At 36.6% G+C, this 26,973-nt stretch overlaps 1 protein-coding gene across 7 annotated transcripts in view; it reads right to left on the reverse strand.

The window, feature by feature from the left end:
* Positions 1-26,537, reverse strand: part of RPS6KC1 (ribosomal protein S6 kinase C1) — a 213,201-nt gene extending 186,664 nt beyond the window's left edge. For 6 of the 7 annotated variants that reach the window (XM_081300200.1, XM_081300203.1, XM_081300199.1 and 3 more), the window contains exons 1-3: positions 26,296-26,537; positions 9,540-9,575; positions 3,359-3,479 (exon numbers count right to left, since the gene is read on the reverse strand). In XM_081300200.1, the coding sequence (XP_081156326.1) occupies positions 3,359-3,479; positions 9,540-9,575; positions 26,296-26,400 (262 nt within the window). In that variant the 5' untranslated portion in view covers positions 26,401-26,537. Of the gene's footprint in view, positions 1-3,358; positions 3,480-9,539; positions 9,576-26,295 lie in introns of those variants that run through there. The other variant, XM_081300204.1, reaches the window with a different exon arrangement.
* Between the last annotated feature and the right edge of the window lie 436 nt (positions 26,538-26,973).

The following is a 26,973-nucleotide window of genomic DNA, read 5'->3' on the forward strand; positions in this document are numbered from 1 at the left end:
AGGGACAGAAACCGCACCAGTTATTTTAACAGAGAGAATTTAATATAAAAAATTGTGAATTCAGTGTTTGAAAATTGATGAGGGAAAAGGGAACGCTAAGGTATCAAAAGGTAGTAGCAAAAAACACCTGCAGATTGAGCATTTCTAATCAGAAAGTATGAAATCCAAAACTTCCAAAATCTAAATTTGGGAGGCATTGTTAGCATGTCAGGATTTTAGAGCACTGCAAATTTCAGATTTTCAGAGCAGGGACACTCAATTGGTAAAGTCTATGTAAAAACTCCAAAATCTGAAAAACTCTGAAATCTGAAACACTTCTAGTCCCAGGCACTTCAGATGAGGAATAGTCAAGATATACCAGAAAGTAATGAGTGTTGCCAAGAACGTGGAGAACTGGAACCCTGTGCATAGCTGATAAATGTAAAATGGTACAGCCACTATGCAAAACAATACGGCAACTCCTCAAATAATTAAAAATAAAATTACCATATAATCCAGCACTTTGATTTCTGAATGCATATACCCAAAAGAAGTCAAAGTACAGTCTTGAATAAATATCTCTGTATACCCACATTCATGACAGTTTATTCACAACAGCCAAAAGGGAAAAGCAATCCAAGTGTCCATCAACAGATGAGGGAATGAACAAAATGTAATACACACACACACACACACACACACACACACACACACACACACAATGGAATATTATTCAGCCTTAAAAGGGAAAGAAATTCTGACACCTGAATCAACATGAATAAACCTAAAGGACATTAAACTAAGGATAAGGAAGTCACAAAAGGTCAGATATTTTATGATTCCACTTATATAAAGTACCTAGAGTAGTCAAATTCAGGGATAGAAAACAGAAGAGTATTTGCCAGGGGCTAGGGCTGAGGGAAATGGGGAGTTATTATTTGATTGGTATAGAGATTCAATTTTGCAAGAAGAAAAGACTTTTGAAGATGAACAGTAGCAATGACACTGTTCATAGTAAACAACAATGTAAAAGTACTTACTGGGGGGGGGGGGTGCCTGGGGATATAGCTGAGTTGGTAGAGTGCATGCCTCACATGCACAAGTCCCTGTGTTCAATCCCCAGCACCACCACCAAAAAAAAAAAAAAAAAAAAAAAAGTACTTATTGCCAATGAGCTATATATACCTTACTAATTATTAAAATGGTAAATTTTATGTTATATGTGTTTTACTTCAACTTAATTTTTTAATTACATAAAGCTTTAAATTATAAAAGTTTTAATAGCAAACAACCCTGTTAAACTACTAATTCTAATCTTTTTCAATTAAATATCAAGTTATAGGGATTTAATTTGAACTACCGTCAGGTCATCAGGCTACTATTTGTGTAACTGATTTCCTAATCTAAATATAGTACTTCAGATTTTTTCCTATTAAATTTCATTTTGCTTGTTTCCTAAAAAATGAAAAGCTGCCACAACTACTATCACTGATTCTGGTAAAACAAAGGGAAGAAGACAGAATTAAAGTTAGAAGCTTAGAGGCAGGGTCCTACCTTGGAGCTGACACTAAGGCCCCTGAGAAGGGTATGGGGTAGTGGGAGGGTGCCACTCAGGGAAGCAGTGGGATGATGCAAGGAGCAATCAACTGCTGCTATTGAAACAATAGCATCTGTCAGGGTGAAGAAGTTTCCTGGGTTCATGCAAACAGGACCAGGAAGTTAAAAAAAAAAAAAAAAAAGGCACGTTTCTTCTTCCAACCTTCCAGCCTCTCTCTAGTGCCCCCTATTACGAGAGACTAACAAAAAGCCAGATGCCAAAAAAAGAGACTGAGATCAAAAAAAAAGTATAACCATGAATTTAAATCAAGGAGAGAAAATATTTATTAATCAGTAAAAATATTAAAATGACAAATAAAGTAACCACCAGTTACTGGATCCTTAGTAGGTACCAGCCACCATTAAATACTTCATACACATTACTTATTTAATCCATACATTATAATGTCCATTTTAATGATCAGAAAGCAGAGGCTCAAAAAGAATCAGTCCCTTGACTACAGATGTAGTAAGTAGCAAAGATAGAATTCAATTTTAGATCCAACTAATCCTAAAATCCATACTCTTAACTAATTAAAACCAACCCAAAGGGAACTATGATAAATCCATATATACATTAAAACCATGTTCTAGAAGACTTTTTTCACATAGGAACATATTCCCAATAAATTGATGTTTTTTTTTAAAAAGGCAACTTTAAAAATGATAAGTGTAATGTAATCTTTTTTAAAATTAATACACATAAAAACCACATGGAAAAATTATTGATAAGACATGATCCGAATTATTATTCATGTAATCAGAGACTGTTTTTTGGTGGCTTTTACTGTTGTCATTCTGTGTGGGGTAATGTGTTTTCCATACTTTCTACCTTTTCTATATCAAATATATAAATAAATCCTATCAAATATATTTTTTTGCTTAACTGATCTCAGCAATTTTGACAATAACATACCCAGAGCACCATCCCAAATTATTCAACTATTAATTCATATTATGAGAAGAGAAAAATATTCAGGGAAACATAGAGGCTTTATTTTTAAATCAAAGAATTTCAGAACTATAAAAATAATATCTTTTCTTGGGGTCATAAATGATTTTTACTCATTTGGTTAAAACTGGAGTTATTATTTCATGCAAGTGAAGAGTAAATGTATTCTGCATAAACAAAACTATACCAAGAATACATCAAGAACATGAAGGAGCCAGGCGCAATGGCGCACACCTGTAATCCCAGCAGCTCAGGAGGCTGAGGCAGGAGGATGTGAGTCCAGCCTCAACAAAAGTAAGGTGCTAAGCAACTCAGCAAGACCCTGTCTCTAAAATACAAAAAAGGGCTAGGGATGTGACTCAGTGGCTGAGTGCCCCTGAGTTCATTCCCCAGTACCAAAAAAAAAAAAAAAAAAAAAAAAAAAAAAGGAAAAAGAAAGAACATAAAGGAGCAACTTCAAGTGCTTGATAAACAAAATGAATTATCTTAATAAATAAAAGGGTTTGTGACTTCAAAGTGTTATATGTCAGGGCATCCACACACAAAACTTAGCTAACCCTCACTCCTAAGCTATTGCTTTTTTTGTTGTTTTGTTTTGGTTTTTTGTTCAATAGTGGAGGTTGAATCCAGGGGTGCTCTACAACTGAGCTACATCCCCCAGAACCCAGATCCTTATTTTTAATTTCTGATTTTAAGAGAGGGCCTAAATTGCCCAGGCTGGGCTCTAACTTGCCATCCTCCTGCCTCAACCTACCAAGTATCTAGAATTACAGGCACTCGCCACACCACAAGACCATTTTTTCAAATTACAGTTTCAAAATAATCACTTACCAAACACTTTTCCTTTAGCAAACGGAGGGAACAATTCTGAATGTCGGAACAAGTTTTTGTGAATTTGCCATAGTTCTTTGTGCAGTTTCTTAAAATCACTATATCTCTTCCATACAATTATCTAAAGAAAAAAAAATTAAGTGTGTTTTTTCATAGCATTTGTACTCCTGTACCTGAACAATGAATAATCTTGAAAGTTTTCAAACTCATAATACAAAGCAAACATTTATTCTAATCAACAGAGTTAACTGTCTGAAATTAACTAAAAATATAAAGCAACAATTTCTCCTCATTGGTCTCTTTGGGTCTTTAAATTTGTTTTAAACAAGTACTATTTTATTTAAACTGAAAATATATTCAACCTGAATATTGATATAGCATAAACTTTCTTTGTTGAATCAAATGGCATTTAATCTCTGGAATGGCCTGGAAATGAGTTAAATGTCAAAAATGTTTTCTATCTCAAAAATAATTTGTTTATTAAATACAACATAACTAAGTAAATTTTTAAACACAAACTCAACCTTTGCCTAAAAATATTAAAAAAATGAGAAATACTGCAAAAGAAATGCCTGGGTAGCAAGTAGTTAACATAAACTGTTTTATTGCATAATTGTTTTCATAAATCTCAATTTGAGCTAGTTAAAAGGGGGCAAGGTAAATACTGATCAGAATAGCATTAAAACTACTGTATTTCAAAAGATAAAACAATAATCATTAAGATTGGATAACATAAAAATGAGTCTACTTTCATTGTTTTATTTTGAATTATTTAGCATCACTCTCATTAAATTAGAAAAAAAAGAGAAAACTGCAAAAAGAAAGTATCTGACATATAACCTTGTAATCACTAAGACACCCCTCAGTCTCCACAAATAGGACAAAACAGAGTTTTAAATTCTGTTACACAGTTGAGTTTTAAATTCTGTTACACAGTTGACTGGGGTCTGCATTTCTGAAAAGTCTAATCACTTTTCTTCTAACAAATTCTAAGTGTCTTCATTCACAACAGTGTGTGATGCTAGTGACTAAACAGCAGTTTAGGCAGGCAACCAACATGATTTAAGAGATTCTTGCCAAAAAACCTACTTTATGTTCGAACAAAATTCTTTACCCAACTTTGTCTTACTAGCAAAAATTCTACCTTAAATATTATATTCCTTATTTAATATAGCTATAATCCTAGGAGGGTAGGCAGCTTTACTATGAATTAATGTAAACAAAGTGCTTCCTCCTGATGCTTCACCTTTATATCTACTCAACAAAAGCAGTCACCAAACAAACATTTTCATGGCCCAATTTAGCACTAGGCACCATATTCCCAAAAAATAGATGAGAAACACAGTCCCTGCCTTCAAAGAGTTTACAGTTTAGTTGGGAAGAATAAGCCACACCATAAATACAAGGCAAGATGTCTTCATAAATGCTAAAGGCATGTGTTACAGAGAGACTCCTAAACCAGCTTGGGTATTTGAGAAGGCTCCTTTGAGAGAGTTGCCTGAAGGGAAGTAGTCATCAGATTTAAAAAAAAAAAAAAAAAAAAAAAAGGAGGAGAGGGAAGGCAGAGGGTGAAGTTCTTAGAAGGAAAGAAGGATGCCAAAGATGACCTAGATTTTTGGCTTTTGTGTGTGGGTAAGTGGAGGCATCCTTCCCTAAGGTGACAAGCAAGGAAGAAGCAGGACTGAGGCAAGAAAGGACAACAGTTCTAGATGTCTGGATTAGGGGCATGGGAGTCATCTCATTGGAGGTGTTCTACAGGATACATGGGTTTGGGCTTAAGAACAAAATCTATTAATTCAGAAGCCGTGAGCATATTGGAGGTAATCACTCAAGAGATGTTCTCAGTGTTCCTAACAAGATGAACAGTCTAACAGAATAGTAGGACACACTAACAGCAAAGGACCAGGCAGAAAAAAGGAAGAGGAAACTAATACAAAGTGTTTGAGAAACCTGGCTGTGCTTTGAGAGGGTTAAGATTGTATTTTACAATGGAAGTGAACAAGACAAATGCTCATAGCAAAGAACCAGTTGTTCTAGTAACAGGCAGAACAAGAGAAATAAACTGGCAATCAAGCCAATATTCAAAAAGTAAAAAAGTCTCAGGATAATGAAACTACAGGTGATTTTAGCTATCATAGTTTTTGCTTCTCTGTGGTTTCTAATCTGATACGTGAACATAATTCTGTCACCAGGAAAAAAGAGTTAATTTTATATTTTAAAAATGTTTTAGCTTATAGTAGTACTACACTGCCAAGGTATTAGAAGGAACTGGGTGATGGCTTATGAAAGGAATGTCTTATGTGAGGTAAACACCATCATGAACTGGGTATTAAATAAGATTAAGGGTATTATAAGTCTTCCTCCCCCCTTTTCTTTTTTTGGTACCAAGGATTGAACCCAAGGGTACTTAACCACTGAGCTACATTCCCAGCCCTCTTCAATTTTTATTTTGAGACAAGGTCCCACTAAGTTGCTGGGGGCTCACTAAATTGTTGAAGGTGGCCTCAAATTTGCAATCCTCCTGCCTCAGCCTCCCAAGTCCCTGGGATTATAGGCAAGCACCTATTACAAGTCTTAAGGGGGAAAATTTAACAATTTAATCACAATAATGATTAAAGTATCAGGATATATAAGCCAATATATAATATTTTAGAGCAATAGTAAGAACTGCCAACATGAGGCAACATGAAGATCTGTGTTTCTTCACCAGGCCTTTATTATTCACTTACGCATTCCTTATTCTCAATACTGGGAATGCAAAACCAAAATACCTAAGAGCATTATAAAACATCACATCCACTGCCTCCTTTTCTTCTTATCCCTTTTAAACTTAGAATGTTTCCATAAATTTTCAAAATGGATAATTGAACAAAAGTACACTTGTAATACATCAGCAAGTACTGATACTTATATGTGGACTACAAAAAGTCCCCAAAGACATATGTGAAAATTATTTTCTCTAACAAACATCTGATACTTTCCCACTGGAAAATATAATCATATAACATCTATTGCTTTGTTGAATCACACATGCTTATTCATTAATAATAATTGCTTATTATTATTTATTCACCAAAGATGGCTTTCTTTCATAAGTCATAACTTTGAAGAAAATTTATCAATGAAGTATTAATTCAGTGACAACCACACATAGACTACAAATTTAATAAAAGTTTGATCTTTATCATTAAAAATATTTCCTTAGCTATTTTTAACATATAATAAATGTTTCCTTTCCAGGTAATTATATTTAATGACACCAAAAATTTTTAAATCCCTATATTTTACAAAATCATCTAATTCAATAAATTTTATCATTTTTACTCTCATATGGTACTTAAAACTGGCTGTATTATCATTTCTTGCAACCAACATCACTTCCATATTATTTGCATATGGATTTTCTTACTCCTCTTTTCAAGAACCTTTTCTATCAAGATACAATTCTAAGTGAACCTATTTTCTAAAACCTTTTTATTTATGAAAAGACATAAGATTTACAGATTTTTGATGGCATATACAATGTTCTATTTTAGTTCTTTTAACCAATAATATGTGCTACCTGTACAGAAACAACTACAGGTTGCTATTTTAAAAGGGAAAGGATGGAGGGTATAACACCATCTCCTTCTTTACCCTTTTGGAGGATGCTCATGTTCAAGACAATCTAGTGAATGACAGGCCACAGATTAAACATTCCTGTAGTGCTGCAATTTCATTCATGTTTTTCTTTCTTTTTTTTTTTTTTTGTTATAAACTGAGAATTGAACCTAAGACCTCACTTATGCAAGCCAAGTGCTCTACCACTGAGTAACAACTCCAGTCCTTTCTTAAGTTTTATTTTGAGATGGGGTCTCATTAAGTTGCACAGACTGGCCTTAAACTTGCGATCCTTCTGCCTCCTGAGTAGCTGGGATTATTTTTCCCACACCCCACCCCCCACCCCAGTACTGTGATTGAACCCAGGGGTACTTAACCATTGCGCAACATCCCAATTCCTTTTTCTTTTTTATTTTGCAATAAGAGCTCCCTGAGTTGCTGAAGCTGGCTTTGAATATGTAATCCTCCTGCCTCAGCCTCCCAAATCACTGGGATTACTGATAGACATGTGCCACCACACCTGGCTCATATTATACTTCTTAATAAATAAAAATTGAGAGGAAATTTTTAAAACATTAAAAAAAAGCTATCCTAGATCATTTAATCTAATACCTATGAATATTCTTTATCATTCTTAAGAAGAAAATACTCAGATCTGGTGGCATGTGCCAAGATACAAAGGAAAAAAAACAGCAACTTTCTCCAGTTTTATAAGGATAAAATATTATTGCTTCATATTTGTTGAACCAATAGTATGTCTACTAGTCCTCAAAAGTCCTTAGGAAGGCTGACTATACTCTAAAGCAGTAGCTAAATAAATTAAGTATCCAAGACAGAAAGTAAAAGAAAGAAAATGGAAACAAAGTCTGTGGTGAATTCCTACCTAAATGAGAATTCCTGTGTTTAAATGAAATAAATAAGAAACCAAAAAAAAAAAAAACTACTATTATAATTTCAAGGTTATTCTATATTTTAAGAAGTCAATTAGATAGAAGACTTTTTTAAAAAATTATACCATTTCTAACAAAGGATCATGCAATTGTCTCACTAAAGGACACTTACAAGAGTTTTCTGATGAATGTTTCACCAACAGTTGTTATTATAAAAGAGTTTCCCCCAAAAAGGATTAAGGAAATAGCAGAGAGTATGTTCATGGATAGGTTGGTTCAGGATTCTCCCTGGAAAAGGGGAACATCAAGCTACAAACTACAGCATAGCAATCAGCGAATTCAAAGGAATCACAACTCATTTTCAATTTTAACAGAGCTGTAAATTTTCAAAAGCAGAACAGACTGGTATTGGCTATTAATTCAACATAATTAATAGAATTCCAAAAAAATTAGTTTATACTAATCAACTGCTATGTAAGTAGAGAGTATTTTAAGTAATTGATGAATGCAAATTATTTTCATTGGCATCTATATCCTTTTCTTCCAAAATAACAATATTATAATACTCTTCCTATTGGGAAACAGAAGATATCTCAAAACACATGAGGAAATAGTATGAAATCTTTTTAACACATAAACAGATGGTAATGTATAAAATTTAAATATTTTCTAAATTTGGGGGTCATACCCTCAAACCAACCAGTACCAAACAATCAACTTAAATGTATGAATCAAGGCAGGTATGTGCACTGAGAAGTAGTGGGGCCTGTGGCTAAATAGAAAGTTTATACTCCACCTAAACACTGGAAAAGACAGTAATGTGCAGAATCAGTCCTGTAAATTCACAGCTTCTGTTTTAGACACTTCAGGGGGAAAAAAATCCCCAAAATATATCCTTCTAGAGTTACTTAAAATGAGCAGAAATTAAAATGAAAGTAAATCAAAAAATTTTCAAAGAAGCAAGCTCCTCACAGGGGCTGGGAATATAGCTCAGCTGGTAAAGTGCTTGCCTCACATGCATAAGGCCCTGGGTTTAATTGCCAGTACCACAGGAAAAAAAAAAAAAAAAAAAGAATAAGAAGAAGAAGCAAGCTCCTCAGTTAGGATATCCTAAAGATATGCAGCAAGCACAAAGTAATTACAAATGGAGAAGTCCACAGTTTTAAGCAAAACAACAGGCAGGTCATCTTCCTAAAGAGAGAAAAGGGGGAGGGGATAAAAATGCAAAGAGTTTGCAAAAGAACTATTAACTTTAAGAAGTTAAAAAGAAACATCATATTTAAAGTCATCTTCCAAGAATGTGAACATGCCAATTCAACATAAAAGTAGGTGAACTTCTACTTTTATTTATCATTATAATATTTAAATATATAAGACTTATTTTTTATTAAACAAGCACAATTTTGAAATGAGTAAAGAGATACTCTTAACTATAATGACATCTTATGAGTATTAGTTACCAGAATAGCAATTTTTAAAATTCTGATTTATATAACTTAACACCTAATAAAGCTGAACACCTACTTAGTATGTTCTAAAATAGGATACTTCAGCTGCAATTTTGAAAGCTAAAAATAATCTCCATACAAAGACTAACATACAAATAATTCAGATAGTTTTCTCAATAAAACATTTAATTAAATTTTTATCAAATACATATAATGGAATTTTCATATGGATAAACATGTTACCTCCTGGACATCCTCTGGATTTCTTCGTGAAACAACCTAAAATAAAGCATATGCAGAAATACCTAATCATTATCAGAACTTGACTGCACATTTGTACAATTACTTTCAACAGAATTTGTATACAAAACTTGATTTGCTTAAAAGAAAATAAATATCACCTCTAAAAACTCAGCCATATAATAATTTCATTACCTATTTTATTAAATTCAATAAAATTTAAGGAAAAAAAGTAACTAAAATTAAGCCCAAGTATATTACAATTCATAAGAGAATGACTCCAGCCTTCATTCTTTTTTTTTTTTTTTTTTTTGTGTGTGTGTGTGTGTGTGTGTTTGTGTGTGTGGTGCTAGGGATTGAACCCAGGGCCTTCTCATTCTTAATATAATTCTCAGAAGCTTGTCCACCCCACTTCCCAACCTACACATTATAAGCAGCAGCAAATGTAGTTAAAGTGTACAAAGGATCTTTGTATAATTTCTTACAACTGTACAAGAATCTTTGATTCCAGCTCAGGAGGCTAAGTCAGGAAAATTACGAGCTCAAAGCCAGCCTCAGCAAAAGCGGGGCACGAAGCAATTCAGTGAGACCCTGTCTCTACATTAACTACATAAAAGGGCTGGGGATGTGGCTCAGGGACCCAGTGCCCCAAATTCAATCCCTGGTACCAAAAAAAAAAAAAAAAAAGAAAGAAAGAAAAAGAAAAAGAAAATTAACGAACTTGAAGCTACAATGATATATTCTACAAAGTCAAACCAAAAAATACATCAAACACATTAAAAGAGTCACCTATGGGTGGGAGGAAGAAAATAGTCCCTGATGACCAATAACAATATACCAATAATGGGATTAATTCAGCATTACTCCTAACATTCAAAACCAAAACAAAATATGGGACTTGACAGCAGATAAAGCTTGATTCAAAATTACAGTTCTTCTTAAGACTTGATTTCAGCTATAAAATTAGGACAAAACCACCTGCCTGGCCTGACTACTACAAACATCAAATACCAGCAAGAACATCATAATTTAAAATTAGTTCCCTCTCTCTCCCCTACCAGAGAGTTTAACTATCTTCGCAGGTCCCACCTAAGAATCCCAGAGAGCACTAGTTTCCAATTTCTAGCCATTCTAGTCTCCAACTTTCAGCATATATAAATTTGGTGAAATCTCTCAGCAGTTTTCATTAACTTAGAACAGGGCTATCCAATAAAACTTTCTGTGATGATACAAAGGAATGTTTCCTATCTGTATTGTTCAACACAGTAGCCACAGCAATGTGTATGAAGCTATTGAGCCCTTGAAATATGGCTATTTTAATAAACCAACTTAACTTTTAACTTTACTTTATTTAAAATAATTTAAATTTAAACAAAAATAGTCATGTGTCTAATGACTACCATATTATACAACATAAATTTATTAGAGACTAAAATAGGTTAACAACTACACATTACTCAAATATTTCATTTTAACTATTACTTTCAAACAGTAGCCTATCCTCCAACACACCCACACTCTTCCACACAATTTAATGTGGACATATTTTAGTTAATTAGTATTTCACAGAATTAAATTACTTAATATTCCCTGATACAAGCTTTTCTTATATTTTTATAAATTGTACTAATGCAGAGAAAAGTCACAGGTAATCTTTCCACTAATACACAAACTACCAAAAACAGTCAATACACAGAAGGCTTACTCTGATATATCTTACATTTTATAATTTATTCATATAAAAAATCAATAATCTCCTGAATTCATAAATATACTAAAGTATCTTTGTATTTTAGATAATTTTTCCTTAACATACACAAAATGATCTTTTTGTGACAGAAAAAATTCTTTCCTAGCTTGGTATACATATTAGAATTATCACATTTTGGATTTTCTTTAAGTACACCACTCATGGAAAACAAATACATGTGTTCTACATATGCAAAATACACTAGCCATCCCCTAACAATATCTACTTATTAGAAATTGCTGATATGATTGTGCTGTCTCAGCTATCTTCTTAATAGCTCAAATACTTCTGCCATGCAGCAGGGCTACAATGGCCAGCACTGCCTCATGGAGCTCACAGTCTAGTAAAACACAAGTGACTAGGGGAAGAGGTTGCAGGGTAGAGGGGGTATGTATTTCCCAAACATTTTCTTATCTCAGAGAAGAGCACTATGTTAAACAACAGACTAGGAAGCATTTCATCCTAGACCCTTATTCTGATGTTGAAACTTCACTGTCTAGAACAGAGCACGGTGACATCCTGAAAGTCAAGAGTTTAAGCTGGGCAAGGTAGTGCATACCTATAATTCCAGCTACTCGAGAGACTGAGGTAGGAGAATCACAAGTACAAGACCAGCTTGGACATCTTAGCAAGATCCTGTGTCAAAAAGAAAAGCAGATCTAGGGATTTAGTTCAGTAATGGAATATTTGCCTAGCAATTGCAAAGCCCTGGATCCCACCCCCAGCACCACCAAGAAAAAATGGTTTAGTGATTTAAGAATGTTAAAAGTTGGGCTGGGGATGTGGCTCAAGTGGTAGCACGCTCGCCTGGCATGCGTGCAACCCGGGTTCGATCCTCAGCACCACATACAAACAAAGATGTTGTGTCCGCCAAAAACTAAAAGATAAATATTAAAAAAAAAAGAATGTTAAAAGTCTTCATGATAATAAGAGTAATTCATAATCACTACCAAAAATAGAGTCAAAGTTAAAATTATTCCCAAAATTCCTAAGAAAAGATTTTCCTTCACTCTAATTTTAGGTTTATAAGAGTAACTATCCTTCATCCTCCAAATAGTTCCCAAATGAAGGGGAAATTTTACTTAGGGTTCAGAAAATTAAATCAAAAGCTATTTGTTGGGTGGAAATGTACCACAAGTAGAGCACTTACTTAGCATGCAAGAGGCCCTGGGTTTGATCCCTAGCACCTCAAGCAAGCAAACAAAACCAAACTACTTTTGTTAAGTATTAAGGATTCCTTTCCCCAACAGCATTCTTTTTCCTTTTTCTATCCATCCACCCCAATACTCTGTAAACAAAAGAAGCAAAAATACCAAAGAGAAAAGAGTAGAATTCTGAAAGTACATCCCTATACTTTCCAGACATGATTGTCTCCATTTTAAATATAATTTACAATAATAAAAAAGATAAAATACTAAGGAATAAATCTAATAAAATACATATAGAATCTGTATAATGAAAAATACAAAATGCTAATGGGAGAAATCAAAGAACCCTTAAATAAATGGCAAAAAAAAAATACACTGTTAATAAATTTGAAAATTCAACCCATTGAAGACATCAATTCTCCCCCAAATTAGTCTAGACTTACTGCACTCCTAATCAAAATCCAATCAGGAAATTTTTTTATAAACATAGACAAACTGATTTTAAAATTCATGGAAAAAGTTCCTTTTTTTAAATTAAGAGTTAAGTTGCAGAAATCTTACTACCTAATTTTGAGACAGTATAAAGCTACAATAATCAAGACAGTGTGATATGGAATAAACAAGAGAACAGAGAAACAGAACCACATACATATGGACAATTTTTTTTTTCTTTTTTCCTTTTGCAGTACTGAGGATTATAAACCCTGGGCATCTGGCATGCAAGGCAAGTACTCCGCCACTGAGCTACCTTCCTAGCCCTTTATTACTTTATTTTCATACAGAGTCTAGCTAAGTTGCCCAGACTGGCCTTGAACTTGAGATCATTCTGCCTCAGCCTCTCAAGGTTACCTGGGATTGCAAGTGTGTACCACCATACCTGCTGGACAGATGGTTTTTGACAAAGATGAAAAGGCAATTCAATGAAGTCTAGTCTCTTAAACAAATGGTGTTTGGTTACAATTGGACATTCACATATTAAAAAAAAAAAAGAAAAGGAACCTTCTTCTAAAACTCACACCTTATACAAAAATAAATTCAAACAAAAGGCATCATAGACCTAAGTATAACATGCAAAAAAATAAGATTTCTAGTAAATATTGGGGAAAATATTTGCATCCTGGTGTTAGGCAAAGACACTAAAAATGTGCTCCATAAAAGAAAAAGCTGATAATTGGTCTTTACCAAACTCAAAACTGTTTGCTTTTCAAAAGACACAGTTAAGGTGATGAAAAAAATATGACTACACAATGGGAAATGATATTTGCAAAGGACCTATCAAAAAAATATATCCAGAATATAAAGAATTCTCAAAACTTTAGAGCAAGAAAATAACCCAAACAAAAAATGGGCAAGATTGTCTCAAAAAGGTTAAATAATGATTATTTTATGATTATTTATATCATATATGATTCTATTTATATGGCATTCTCAAAAAAATAAAAGTACAGTGATAGAGAGTACATCAGTGCTTGCCAGGGGCTAAAGAGTGAAGGAAAGTGTGTGGAAAAGGGACAACCTGAAGAAACTTTTTTAGGAGATGGAATTATTCTGTTTCCTGATTATGGTGATGGATACAATCTATCTATACATGTGTTAAGATTCATAGAATTATATAACAAAGTTAATTTTAATGTTACTTCTACCACGCGGCCTGCGCAGTGGTTTCATTAATGAGGTTCTGGCATTCAGTTAGTTAGAAGAGATCAAAATAAAACACACAGACAGTACCTTATTTTAATGCTAGGTCCGAGACGGCTCGGTCTCCCTGTTTCCCTGCCTCCAGCCGCTCAGCAGGGCAGCGAGGATTACTCTGGGCTAGCAGGAGAGAGAGAGAGCGAACACGCCGGGGATCAGCCTTTTATTTGGGGGAAACAAGAGATTCAGGGGAGAATTCCATCCAATGAAGGTTGAGGGGGGGCTGTACTCCAAGGTCAGGGTCAGTGATTGGGTCTCCAGGGTCAGTGGTTACGCACACCCCCACACGGATGGGCTCTCTCATCAGGAAAGGGTCGGGATAACTCCGACACAGCCAGAGTGCCTCAGGCCCTTAACGGGAGTCACCCAATCACATGTCAGAATGGCTCCCCACATATTCCCCCTTTTTATTCTTAACAATGAGGCGGCGGTTCACTCTCTGGAGTCCCCGGATTCTTGATTGGAGGACTCGCCATCCTATAGTTACAATACAAAAGAGAATTAACAGCAAAGAGAATAATCCAATAATGTACCAAGCGGAGTGTTTAAGAATATTTCCAGGGTTGAATCCATTTAACTCCTTCAATATTTGATTAGCCAAAGAAGAAGGATCTGAAAAATCAGCTCTATTATTTTGAATGTCTTGGATATGGTGATGAAGTTCCAGAATATCCAAGCTATTATTACTATTTTGCCAAATACCTAATAAATGGGTTTTAACCTTCTCCCAATCCCAGAGAGAAGCATTGTACTTGGCAGCTGTAACACATACATACTTATAATTAGCATGGCATTTAAGCCTTTCCTTAAATTTTAAGGCTGAAAGTTCATTACCAATGTTAATAACAGTCGCCTCTAAGGCGTTTAATTTAGTTTCAATCCTTTCATCAATATTTACTTGATTACGCAGAGCCTTGGAAGTATTTTGAGCTAAATTATTAAGAAATTTTGCATGCTGAATATTCTGAGACAATGTCAGAGATGCAGAGACGGTTGAGGCAATAAATGAGACCAGTGCTAAGACACCAACAATTATGACTCCAATAGCACGTTTAGGTCTTGTTAGCTGGGCATGAATTTGCTGTAAAACTTGTAAACCAGCATCAGCATACCATGGCTCTGAAATATTAGCAGGTAATAAAACAAAAGAGGGCTGATGAAGTATCAGCACTCCTTTTCCTCCATTATACCTAGAAATACAATTGGTTAGGTTGCACTTATTACAAGTAACAAAATATCTATCATCTATCCATCTAACTTTTACATTTCCAATAATTAAAACATAAGGAGATTGGACACAGGCTCTTAGGCCATAGCAAGATCCCTCTTTACAGTTCTTGCCAACAAATTTTGGTAAAGGTTTATCTGTAAAATGTAAATACTCTGAGGCAGCAATTAAACGCCAAATATCTCTTTGAATGCCTCCTTCACTATAAGTCAAAATATTACTAACAAATCCTGCAGGTGTCATAGCAGAATTTCTTCGTAATTGTCTCTCATCAATTTTTGGAGACCAGTCTAAAATATACCCACTAGCTTTAGACACCTTATGTTGTACAGGAAAGGTATTTACACAATCCATCCATTTTGGAAAGGTGCCAATTTCAATTGTAGAACTATTTGGACAGTGGGGTACCGGTGGAGGTTTTGCAGAAATGACTGGCTTGTTATGGGAAAGTCCCATCTTAATTACTGATCTAGTATTAGGTTTTAAGTCTCCATAAATAGAATTATTTGTCAGTCTAGGTTTACCAATCGCTGTCTTTTCTTCAAATGATACTTTTAGACAGCCAGCATGTTTATCATGTGACCAACATAAAGGTAATTGGGCACTGTAGCCAGAATAATTAAATCTAGTCACATGATTGGGAGTAATATGAGCATCTGTAAATCCTCCCATCATGAATGAGTCTTTAGTAAATACTGGAATAGATTCTCCAGTCCACACAGCTGGGTGTACCAGGGGTGGATCTGGGAAATATGTCCAATAAGTGTCTACTTGATTCCCTTTTACCTGACAGCCCAGTAGGGCAATTACTGTCGCTACCATCAAGACTGGTGTCCTGTTCTTTCCTAGGCGTCGAAGTATTTGGGAAGCCTGGGTTGTCAATTTCTTTACATCTTTCCACGAAATCAGCTTCTCGGCTGGTTCAATCTGGTTTTTCTTTATCTTTTTCCGATATCTCCTCCTTCTGGGTTGTGGCTCCTCCGTGTCTATCTTCAGTCGCTTGAGTCTGGGTTCTATCTCCTCCATGTCTGATAGCACGTTCAGGCACCCAGATAGGACGAAAAGCACCTTCTGGAAAAATACAAGCATGCCCTCGGCCCCACGATATTACCGGATCTGGGCCCTTCCACTGACCAGTCTGTAAATCTTTCCACAGAACTCTGCCTAAAGGGCCTGTCACCGAGGGAGACATTTGCCTCTCAGCAGCAGTGTGACCTTCTGTGTCACAGTTTAAAAAATTTAAAACAAATAAGGCATGATTAAGGCTATTTTGGGGAGTCATTATCTTATTCCCCCTTTTTAATTTTTGTAATTGAAGTTTAATAGATAAATGAGCTCGTTCTACAATGGCTTGACCTTGGGGGTTATAAGGAATTCCTGTTTTATGATTAATTTGAAACTCTTGGCAAAATTGTTGAAAAGCAGAGCTTACATAAGCTGGAGCATTATCTGTTTTAATCTGCATAGGACACCCTAAAACAGAAAAAGCTGCTAAGCAATGAGAAATTACATGTTGAGTATTTTCCTTAGTACGTGCTGTGGCAAAAATAAATCTAGAATAAGTGTCCACTATGACATGCACATAACATTGCTTACCAAATTGAGGAATATGAGTTACATCCATTTGCCATATTTGATTTGGTTTTAAACCACGGGGATTTACCCCTGATGGCAGAGATGGAGTGTAAATAACACACTTAGGGCATTGGCTTACAATCTGACGAGCTTGTTTTCTGGTAATACTAAATTTTTTACGTAAGCTAGAAGCATTTTGATGATGCAAGGAATGGGAAGCTAGGGCACAGTCATATGAAGACATCTGTTGACAAAAAGCTACTAATTTATCAATATTATCATTACCTGCAACCAAAGGTCCAGGGAGGCTAGAATGTGCTCGGATATGTCCAATAAAATATGGGTACTTCCTCATTAGCACTGTCTTTTGTAAATTATGAAATAATTTAAATAACTCCTGTGATGAAGTAAACCCAATAACTGAGGTTTCAATATTTTTGGTAACTCTGACTGCATATAAGCTGTCAGAATAGATATTAATAGGCTCATTTGAAAAATAATCTAAGGCCAAAATCAGGGCTTGAAGTTCTGCCCTTTGAGCTGAAGTATAAGAAGTTTGTATTACCTCTGTATGAACACGGCTGAAGAAACCTGCCTTACCAGAGCTGGAACCATCTGTGAACACCGATAAAGCTCCCTCTATTGGATGGGAAAGTACAATCTTTGGAAAAATAAGTGATGTTAATGATGCAAATTGTACAATCTTATCACGAGGATAATGGCTATCTATCTGGCCAGGGAAATCTGCAAAAGCTATCTGCCATGAACTAGAAGTTTGAAAAAGCCAATTAGTCTGTTGAACAGAAAATGGAATAATTATGATATCAGGCTCAGATCCAATTAATTGTAAAATCCTAGTTCTACCCTTAATCACTAATTGAGCTGTAGAATCATGAAAGGGAATTAATGTCTTTTGAGGGGAATGAGATAAGTAAATCCATTCAATAACTCCTAATTTTTGCCATATGGCTCCTGTTGGGGTATGTTCAGTTGGAAATATTAATAAATACAGTATTTCTTTAGGATCTATTCTAGTAAGCTGTGCATTTTTAATTGCAATTTCCACTTTCCTTAAGGCTGCTTTGGCCTCCAAAGTTAGTTGACGTGGAGAGGTTGGAGAAGGATTTCCTTGTAATATCTGAAATAAAGGACTTAACTCAGAAGTAGTTAACTTTAAGGATGGTCTTAGCCAGTTAATATCTCCTAATAGTTTTTGAAAATCATTAAGGGTACGTAACTCCTTGACTCTTATCTGAAGATTTTGAGGACGGATTGTACTCCCTTGAATTATCTGACCTAGATATTGAAAAGGAGATACCTTTTGAATTTTTTGAGGAGCTATACTTAAACCCATAGTTGTAAGTGAGGTCTCTAACTGAGTAAAAATTTCTGAAAGTACTTCTGAATTAGCATGGGCCAATAATATATCATCCATAAAATGAATAATGTATGCATCAGGGAAGCTATTTCTAATGGGATCTATTGCCTGATCAACATATTTTTGACACAGGGTAGGGCTATTACGCATTCCCTGAGGGAGGACTTTCCAGCAGTATCTTTTAACAGGTTCCTTAAAATTAACTGCTGGGACAGTGAAAGCAAATTTTTCACAATCTTCAGGATGTAACCTTATAGAGAAAAAACAGTCTTTTAAATCTATTACCATCAAGCTGTAATCTAAAGGAATGGCTGTGGGGGAGGGAAGTCCTGGCTGTAATGATCCCATAGGCTGAATTGTCTGGTTTATTGCTCTTAAATCCTGCAGTAATCTCCAATTTCCTGACTTTTTCTTAATAACAAAAATAGGTGTATTCCAAGGGCTAAGTGTTTGTTCAATATGACCAGCTTGAAGTTGTTCCTCAACTAATCTATGAATTATTTTAAGCTTTTCCCCTGAGATGGGCCACTGAGAAATCCAAATAGGCTCTTCTGTGAGCCATGTAATTTTTTCAGCTATTTTAAGGATCGGGGAAGTACTCAGTGCCCCTAATAAAAATTTTGTCCTGAAGTATTTACTAATCCTTGCCGTGTAGACTGGCTTGTAAACAGATATTCTTCCTGAAAGTTTTCCCTATCATCTCCAGGAAAATACCTCTGATTAATTTCTTCAACTGACCTTATAGAATTTGGGGTGACTAGTAGCAGTCCCATTTTGGCTAGTATATCTCTTCCCCATAGATTAGCTGGTAAAGACTCTAACACATAAGGCTTAAATATTCCACTGTTCCCATCAGAATCTTCCCAACGGAGATAGTTGGCACTTTGAGCAGGCTGTGAAATTTTTCCTATTCCTTCTAGATTAGCTGAGGCTGTATGCAGAGGCCACTGCCTGGGCCAAAATCGGCTGGACAATATTGAACTATCAGCCCCTGTGTCAATTATTCCTAGGAAATTTTTATTATTAATTCTAAGTTTTAATAAAGGGCGTTCTTGTCGCACTAACTGGGACCAATATACTCTGTCCGGCGGTTTAGAAACTGAATCTGCCGGCAGGTGCCTTTCTGAGACACAAGGCAATAATATTAATTGAGCAAAAATATCCTTTGGGGTGAGTCTTAGGGCATAATTGGATCTTACAGTAACATATAATTGCCCTTTAAATTCTGAATCTATCACGCCAGGTATTACTTCAATAGCTCCCTTTAAATTATTACGCCCCAAAATTAAACCTACAGTATTTTCAGGAAGCGGCCCGAAAATCCCAGTAGGGATTTGTGTTGGTCCCGTTTCAGGATCTAATTCAACTGTCTCTGAAGGTCCTAAGAAAACTGTCTGTGATCCATGTCTCTGCTCCGGTAAAAATCGCGGACTGTCCTGGTCGGCGCCGCTAGTGACGTCACACTGTGCGACCGTCCCTGGAATTCCCGGGCTCCCGCCAGGAGGAAATGCCGGCGGCGGCGGGAAAGCGGGCTGATCCGCGCCGTTTGAATCCTCCGCATGGGGCTGCGAGTCTAAGTTCACATTTCTAACCTTGGTCCCTAGTGCTTTTGTTCTCAAGGGAAAGGTAATTAACTTAGCCTCAGGCTGATTTTCCATTTGAATAGACCTAATGGCTCTTTGAATACCTCTCAGAAGCTCTTCTGGTGGCCACGGACTCTGGTCTAGGGCCGTCCAAGTTTTTTGTATATTCTTTATGCCTCCAGGTATTTCAGTAGAAAGACAAACTCTCTGTAACTTTCTTCCTAATTTCTCCCAAGTAAGTAAATTTGGAGACTCTTGGTCACAAAACCAAGGACAATATTCACCTACAATCTTTAAGAATTGCAATAACTGAGTTTTCTTTATCTGTTTTCCTTTCTGATTAATTATACTGTCTAAAATAGTTAGATACATTTCCTTATCCGAAGAAGTAGAATTTCCCATTTTAAGTAAATTAACGTCTCTTTCCTTCAATATTTCCTGGTACTTTTGTGACTCAAATGTCACTTTTTTCTTTCTCTTATCTTATTTCTTATTTTCTTTATCCTCTTTATTACTTTTGTGACCCAAATGTCACCTCTTTCTTTTCTTTATTCTTTATTCCTTACTTTCCTTTATTTTCTCTTTATTTCTTTATTTCTATTTCCTTATCTTCCTTTCTCTTTATTTCTTTCCCTTAATCTTTTTAGCGCGCGCTCCCACTCAATCTAACTAATTCAGAATGCCCCCCTCTTGGGCGCCAATTCTACCACGCGGCCTGCGCAGTGGTTTCATTAATGAGGTTCTGGCATTCAGTTAGTTAGAAGAGATCAAAATAAAACACACAGACAGTACCTTATTTTAATGCTAGGTCCGAGACGGCTCGGTCTCCCTGTTTCCCTGCCTCCAGCCGCTCAGCAGGGCAGCGAGGATTACTCTGGGCTAGCAGGAGAGAGAGAGAGCGAACACGCCGGGGATCAGCCTTTTATTTGGGGGAAACAAGAGATTCAGGGGAGAATTCCATCCAATGAAGGTTGAGGGGGGGCTGTACTCCAAGGTCAGGGTCAGTGATTGGGTCTCCAGGGTCAGTGGTTACGCACACCCCCACACGGATGGGCTCTCTCATCAGGAAAGGGTCGGGATAACTCCGACACAGCCAGAGTGCCTCAGGCCCTTAACGGGAGTCACCCAATCACGTGTCAGAATGGCTCCCCACAGTTACTTTTTAAAATGATACTTAAGAAGGAAAGTGCTGCCTCCTTCCAGTCTTCTCTCAAAGAAACACAGTCCAGGCTCTATACAAGGCACTAAGAATATACCATTAAAAAAGCATCTCCTCTCAAAAAAGAAATCCAAGTACATTATCACAAAGGCTTTGATGAAAGAGTTTATACTACACTGAGAGCCATGCTTTGAGAGGCATCAAGGAGAACATAGGGCATAGTTGACAATAGAAATAAGCAGGGATTGCAAAGACAGAAAGAAAAACTTCTTAGAGAAGAAAGCATATAAGAGAAAGAAGCACATAGTGTCCTAACATAACCTGGAAAACTACAAATATTTCCTTCTCAAACAAGGGCTACTTAAGAATATGATCAAAAATTGAGGGCTGGAGATAGGGCTCACTTGGTAGAGTGCTTGCCTCACATGCATAAGATCCTGGGTTCAATCCCCAACACCACCAAAAAAAAAAAAGAATTGAAAGCAGGTTGCCTCTAAGCAATACAGTGTTTCAATGGGAAGTTTTGCTAATGACAGTTTTCAAAGTATTTCAAGTCTTTGTTCCCCTTTGTTCATATCACACAGTCATTGTGTTATCTATGTGTCCATTTTGGTCAAATGACAATAAGACTCTTGTGGGGACACATAGGTATTCCCATATGTATATGTATACCTACAGCACCTAACAAAATGTGTTTTGAACAGGTAACACAGGTATTCCACAGAATAGCACTGGGATTAAAAGTACTGCTCAAACTAGGGAGATTTACATATTCATTTACATATTCATTCACACACCAGAAGAGTCAATACTGAAAAGACATTAATTCTTCTGAAACTGATCTCCAATCTCAATGTAATCCCAATCAAAATCTGGGCAGGCATTTTTGTAGAACTTGACAAAATGATTCTTAATCATATGAAAATGTTAACAATACAAAATAGCCAAAATACAAATATTGAAAAGCAAGAGTACTCAGACCACCTGATTTCAAGGGTTAGTAAAAAGTCATAATAAATGAGACTGTGTGGTAGTAAGAGAAATGAAACCAAATGTACATACAATGACTTGTATATGAATGTTCATATTTCAAATAATTGGAAGAAGCCAGATCAAAAGAAAGCATATATTATATGATCCCTTTTATATAAAATTCTAGAAAAATGCAACCTAATCTATAATGATAGAAAGCAAACCAGTGGTTGCTTAGAAACAGGGTTGGGGAGGAAACTGACTGCAAAAGTGCATGAAGGAATTTGTACAGACCTGACTATGGTGGTGATTACACAACTATATACATGTGTCAAATTCATCAAACTGTGCACTTGAAATTGGCAAATTTAATTGTATATAAACTGTGCCTCAATGTAAACAAAATTAAATCATAAGGCAGCACTGTCTTTTAATAATGAAAGCATACACTTTGCATTCCACACTGATGAAAAGAATACAGACAAGAATTACCATTCATTTCATGTTATTGAGAAATCTATATTACAATATGAAAATTTTGCAAACCTAATATGCTGAAACAAGCAAAAACCACTGCTGATGATTCTTTTATATGTTCCTCCTTCAACTAAAAACAAAACTTACACAAGAATTTTCCAACTCTGAATAAGAATATCTATTAGAGATAAAAATTAAGAAGCAATAGAGAGTTTAACTAGGGAATTTGGTTTTGTTTTTTTGTTTTTGTTTGTTTGTTTTGTGGTGTTGGGGATTGAACCTAGGGCATTGTATATGTAAGGCAAGAACTCTACCAACTGAGCTACATGCCCAGCTTAACTAGGGAATTTGTTAGCATGTTTGTAACTAGCCACAAAATTATCTAAACCTGCCAGGTGCCAGAGAATTGCAAACAAAGTACAAAGGAATTTTAAGAAGATGAAATATCTCTTTTGCTATCCAAAATTTAACAAAGAGTTATTTCAACAATTCTAATTCTACTCCTATAGAAATAACCCTGCAAAGATCAAGAATACAGAAACTGTTTAAGCTAGGATTAAATCAATAATAGGAAATATACAGAGAACATTCCTAATTTTTATCTCAAGAAGTTCTCAGAGGAACACTACTTACCTAATTAATTCTTCTGAGCAAAGATGTTTTTCTCCTTAAGTATCAAAAAATAATATTTTGTTTTATAATAGTAAGTACAGTTATATTTAAGTATATTTCCATGTTAACCCTCAAATCTTAAATTTAAAAGATAAATCTGTAATATAAATAATAAATGAGATAGGATAAAAGAAGGCAATGTAAGCAATTTTCAGATTCAAATAACTATAGCAATATGCAGCATGCATATTTTACCCATTTGTTAAGACAATGTGCTATGTCATCTTCTAATTTTTGTCAAAAAAGTTCATTCAGGCTGGGCACAGTGGCACACGCCTGTAATCCTGGTGGCTCAGGAGGCTAAAACAGGGGGATTACAAAATCAAAGCCAGCCTCAGCAATTTAGCCCTAAGCAACTCAGTGAGACCCTGTCTCTTAATAAAATAGAAAAAAGTGCTGGGGAGACTGAAGATATAGCTCAGTTGGTAGAGTGCTTGCCTTGCATGTACTGAGGCCCTGGGTCAATTCTCAGCACCATAAAAATAAATAAATAAATAAATAAATAAATAAATAAATAAATAAATAAATGTACTGGGGATGTGGCGCAGTGGTTAAGTGCCCCTGAGTTCAATCCCCAATAACCCCGCCCCCCCAAAAAAGTTCATTTAGTAAGTAGTTCACAGCATATGACACTTATAATCTGAATTTAGTTAAGCTTTCCTTCAGTAAAGAAGGAATAACTATCAGCAATAACTATCAAACTCAGTGCTTCCAGTTCAAGTTCTTCACACATTCACACCTCCAGGACTTATGTGCATAGAGTTATCCCTTTCTTCTACCTTCTATGCCCTCTTCTTTTCTGGATTCTTCCCATCTTTCACCACCTATCTTAATTGGTACATATTCCCCTGAGCCACAGGCATCTCTTTGTCTTCCGAATTCCCACAGCTCCTCTCTGTAGAGTCTTATGGCCTTTGACAATATCCTACTATACTTTTTTTTTTTTTTTTTTTTTTTAAGTACAGTAAACTCTGTTCTAAGTATCCTTGAAAGGAAGGTCCATGCTATATTCAGCCTTGTACTCTCCATAGGGCCTGGTGCCTAGAACTAAACATTCGCTGGGTGTGCTGCTTAGAATGGAGAGGAAAACATTCAACAATGTGTTTTAAGAACTGTGCACCATGAACTTAGTTGACACAAGAAGAAAATACCAATGATAGAGACCTACTCTAAATCTACCAAGAGACACTGTCATGTCAGCAAATTAATACAATATAATTTTGGTAAGTGTAATGGGGACACCATGCCAGTTGAACATTGCTCTGATTCTATAAACTACACGTTAGAAAACTTAAGTCTAGATTTTTGAAGGTCCCAATGACCAAAAATGTTTTTGGTTTTTATCTTTGTTTATTTATATTTATGTGGTGCTGAGGATCAAACCCAGTGCCTCACATGTGGGAGGCAAGGACTCTGGCACTGAGCCACAACCTCAGTCCTGAAAAAAATGTTTTAAAGTGAGATAACAGGGGCTTTTTGATATTATAAAAATTTCTTAAAGACAACCTAAAATCAACACTCCACCAATATAACAACCTTATTTAAAAACACAGAGCAGCAAATTTCTCCCTATTCTCAGCAATCAGCAACAAACCAGACCCCATCGTCTCTTCTCTTTAAACAAATTTGCTCATCCCACCATTTCACATTTGTCTGTACACCATTTCCATTTACCATGTGCCACTCACATGTCCCAAAATCTGCTTATATAGATATACTTCAGGTTCTTCTCAAGGTCTACTTCCTAAGCTCTCTATCACATATGAGTACTGTATTTTACAAATACATATTGTACTATGATGACTTAGTCTGTACTTCTCTTCTTTAAGAATTAATAAGGGGCTGGGGATGTGGCTTAAGCGGTAGCGCGCTTGCCTGGCATGCGCGAGGCCCGGGTTCGGTCCTCAGCACCACATACAAACAAAGATGCTGTGTCCGCCGAAAACTAAATAAATAAATATTAAAAAAAAGAATTAATAATAATAATAAGTCATAACATTTTATGGATCTTGGAGTTAAGGAAAACTGGTTCCATACACCAGATCTGTTACTGTCTTGCAATGTAAAGCTGGGCAAGGTACTAAACTTTCTTGGGCCTGGCATGGTGGCCCTGGCCTGTAATCCCAGCAATTTAGAAGGCTGAGGCAGTGGGATTCAAAGTATCAGACCAACCTCAGTAACTCAGTGAGGCCCTAAACAACTTAATAATACTGATTCTTTCTCAAAATAAAAAATAAAAAGGTTCAGGGATGTAAGCTCAATGGTAAAGCCTCCCTAGGTTCAATCCCCAGTACTTCCTCAACCCCCCCCAAAAAAAAAAATCCTTAAATTTCAGTTTCCTCATCATTCAAATGAAAGTTAAATTACAAAATGCCCAATATACACACATCCCTTACATAGATAAAGGTCTATTCAATGTTGTTATTTTCGCTTTCCTAGAAGGGAGATGCAGACTCTCTTTAAAATTTACTCATGATGCAAAAGGAAATATAAACAAAATGGGTACTAAATTTTGGGTCAGTTAATTTTAATGCAAAGTAGCCTCACAACTTTTAAATCTACCCTCACATAAGATAACTTCACTTACATTTTCTCACATGTCTCCTATGGAAAATCTCAGAGGCAAAGACAGCCCAGACACAGAGGTCCAAAACTAGCCTTACACTGACATCTTTCGCAAGCGTCTACCTGCCTCAGAGCAAACCTCACTCTGAATAAAAGGTTAAAAGAAGAAATATCTTCCATTACATAAGCCAGACAATACGTGAATTAACATTTTTTAAGTGTACATTATTCCTCTGGAGCAAGCAAAGACAATTCTGCATATCTGGTTCTATGAGAAAGTCCAAATGGGACTGAGTCATCAATGTAAAACCATCCCCTGCTCCACCCCAGAATGGGGACTCTCCGGAGACCTGCTTCAGTGGAGCCCCGAACATCCCCATTCAGCCACTACCTCAGTGTCGCTGAAGTACCCATCTCCGACGCTTGTCTTGCGACTAGGCGCACCCAGTCCCACTGCTGGCTCTGACCCAGAGTTAGCTACTCCCACACCAGGGTCTCCAGTCCAGACCCTCAGGTCCCAGTCCAGGCTCCCTCCTCTGCCCAACACCAGCACTCACCCGGGCGGTGACCTTATACACCGTGTAGCCCCTCGGGTGTCGCTGGGGTTCGGTGACAGTGTAGAAACGAGCCAGGTCGGCACTCCGCTCCCGGGGAGCGGTCATCCTCCCTCCGCTTCGGCCGCCGCCTCCAGCCCGGGATCATCAGGGTAACCCGGAGCCGCCGCGGTCCGGGTCCCCACGCAGCGGCCAAGCGGCGAGGGGGCGGTGGCTCCAGGGCGGCGCGTCCGCCGCAAGGCTCCGCTTCCGGGTCGGCCGGAGACGATTCCGGGTCAGGCTGTGCCGCCCGCATGCTCCAGGCGGGGCGAGTCCGCTTTGGATTTGGGGCCCCTTGGGGACCTGGAGCCAACCTCAGACGTCTCTGCTAAGTCTCCTTGGGCTCTAGTGCCACCTTCTTGATTTCGTGAGGTGTGTGGTAGCGACGGGTGAGAGCTTTGGTCCTCTACACCCTCGCTCTGCCCTTTACAGACTTGTGTCCAGTGGGGAAAGGATGGAGGGAGATCTCAGCCAGGCTGCTTTCCTTCCCTACTCGGTCTGTAAGTTTAAACACCCACAGCGACATCTCAGTACTTTTGCAGAAGTGTTCCTTTCTTCTAACACGAATTCGCTTCGCCTGCGCACCTGTCTTTTCATCCCACCCCTGCACAGCAAGCCCCTGTGTCAGGCTTTTTAAAAATC

This window comes from Spermophilus citellus (genome assembly GCF_964194105.1).
Source record: "Spermophilus citellus genome assembly, chromosome: 6".
NCBI lineage: Eukaryota > Metazoa > Chordata > Mammalia > Rodentia > Sciuridae > Spermophilus > Spermophilus citellus.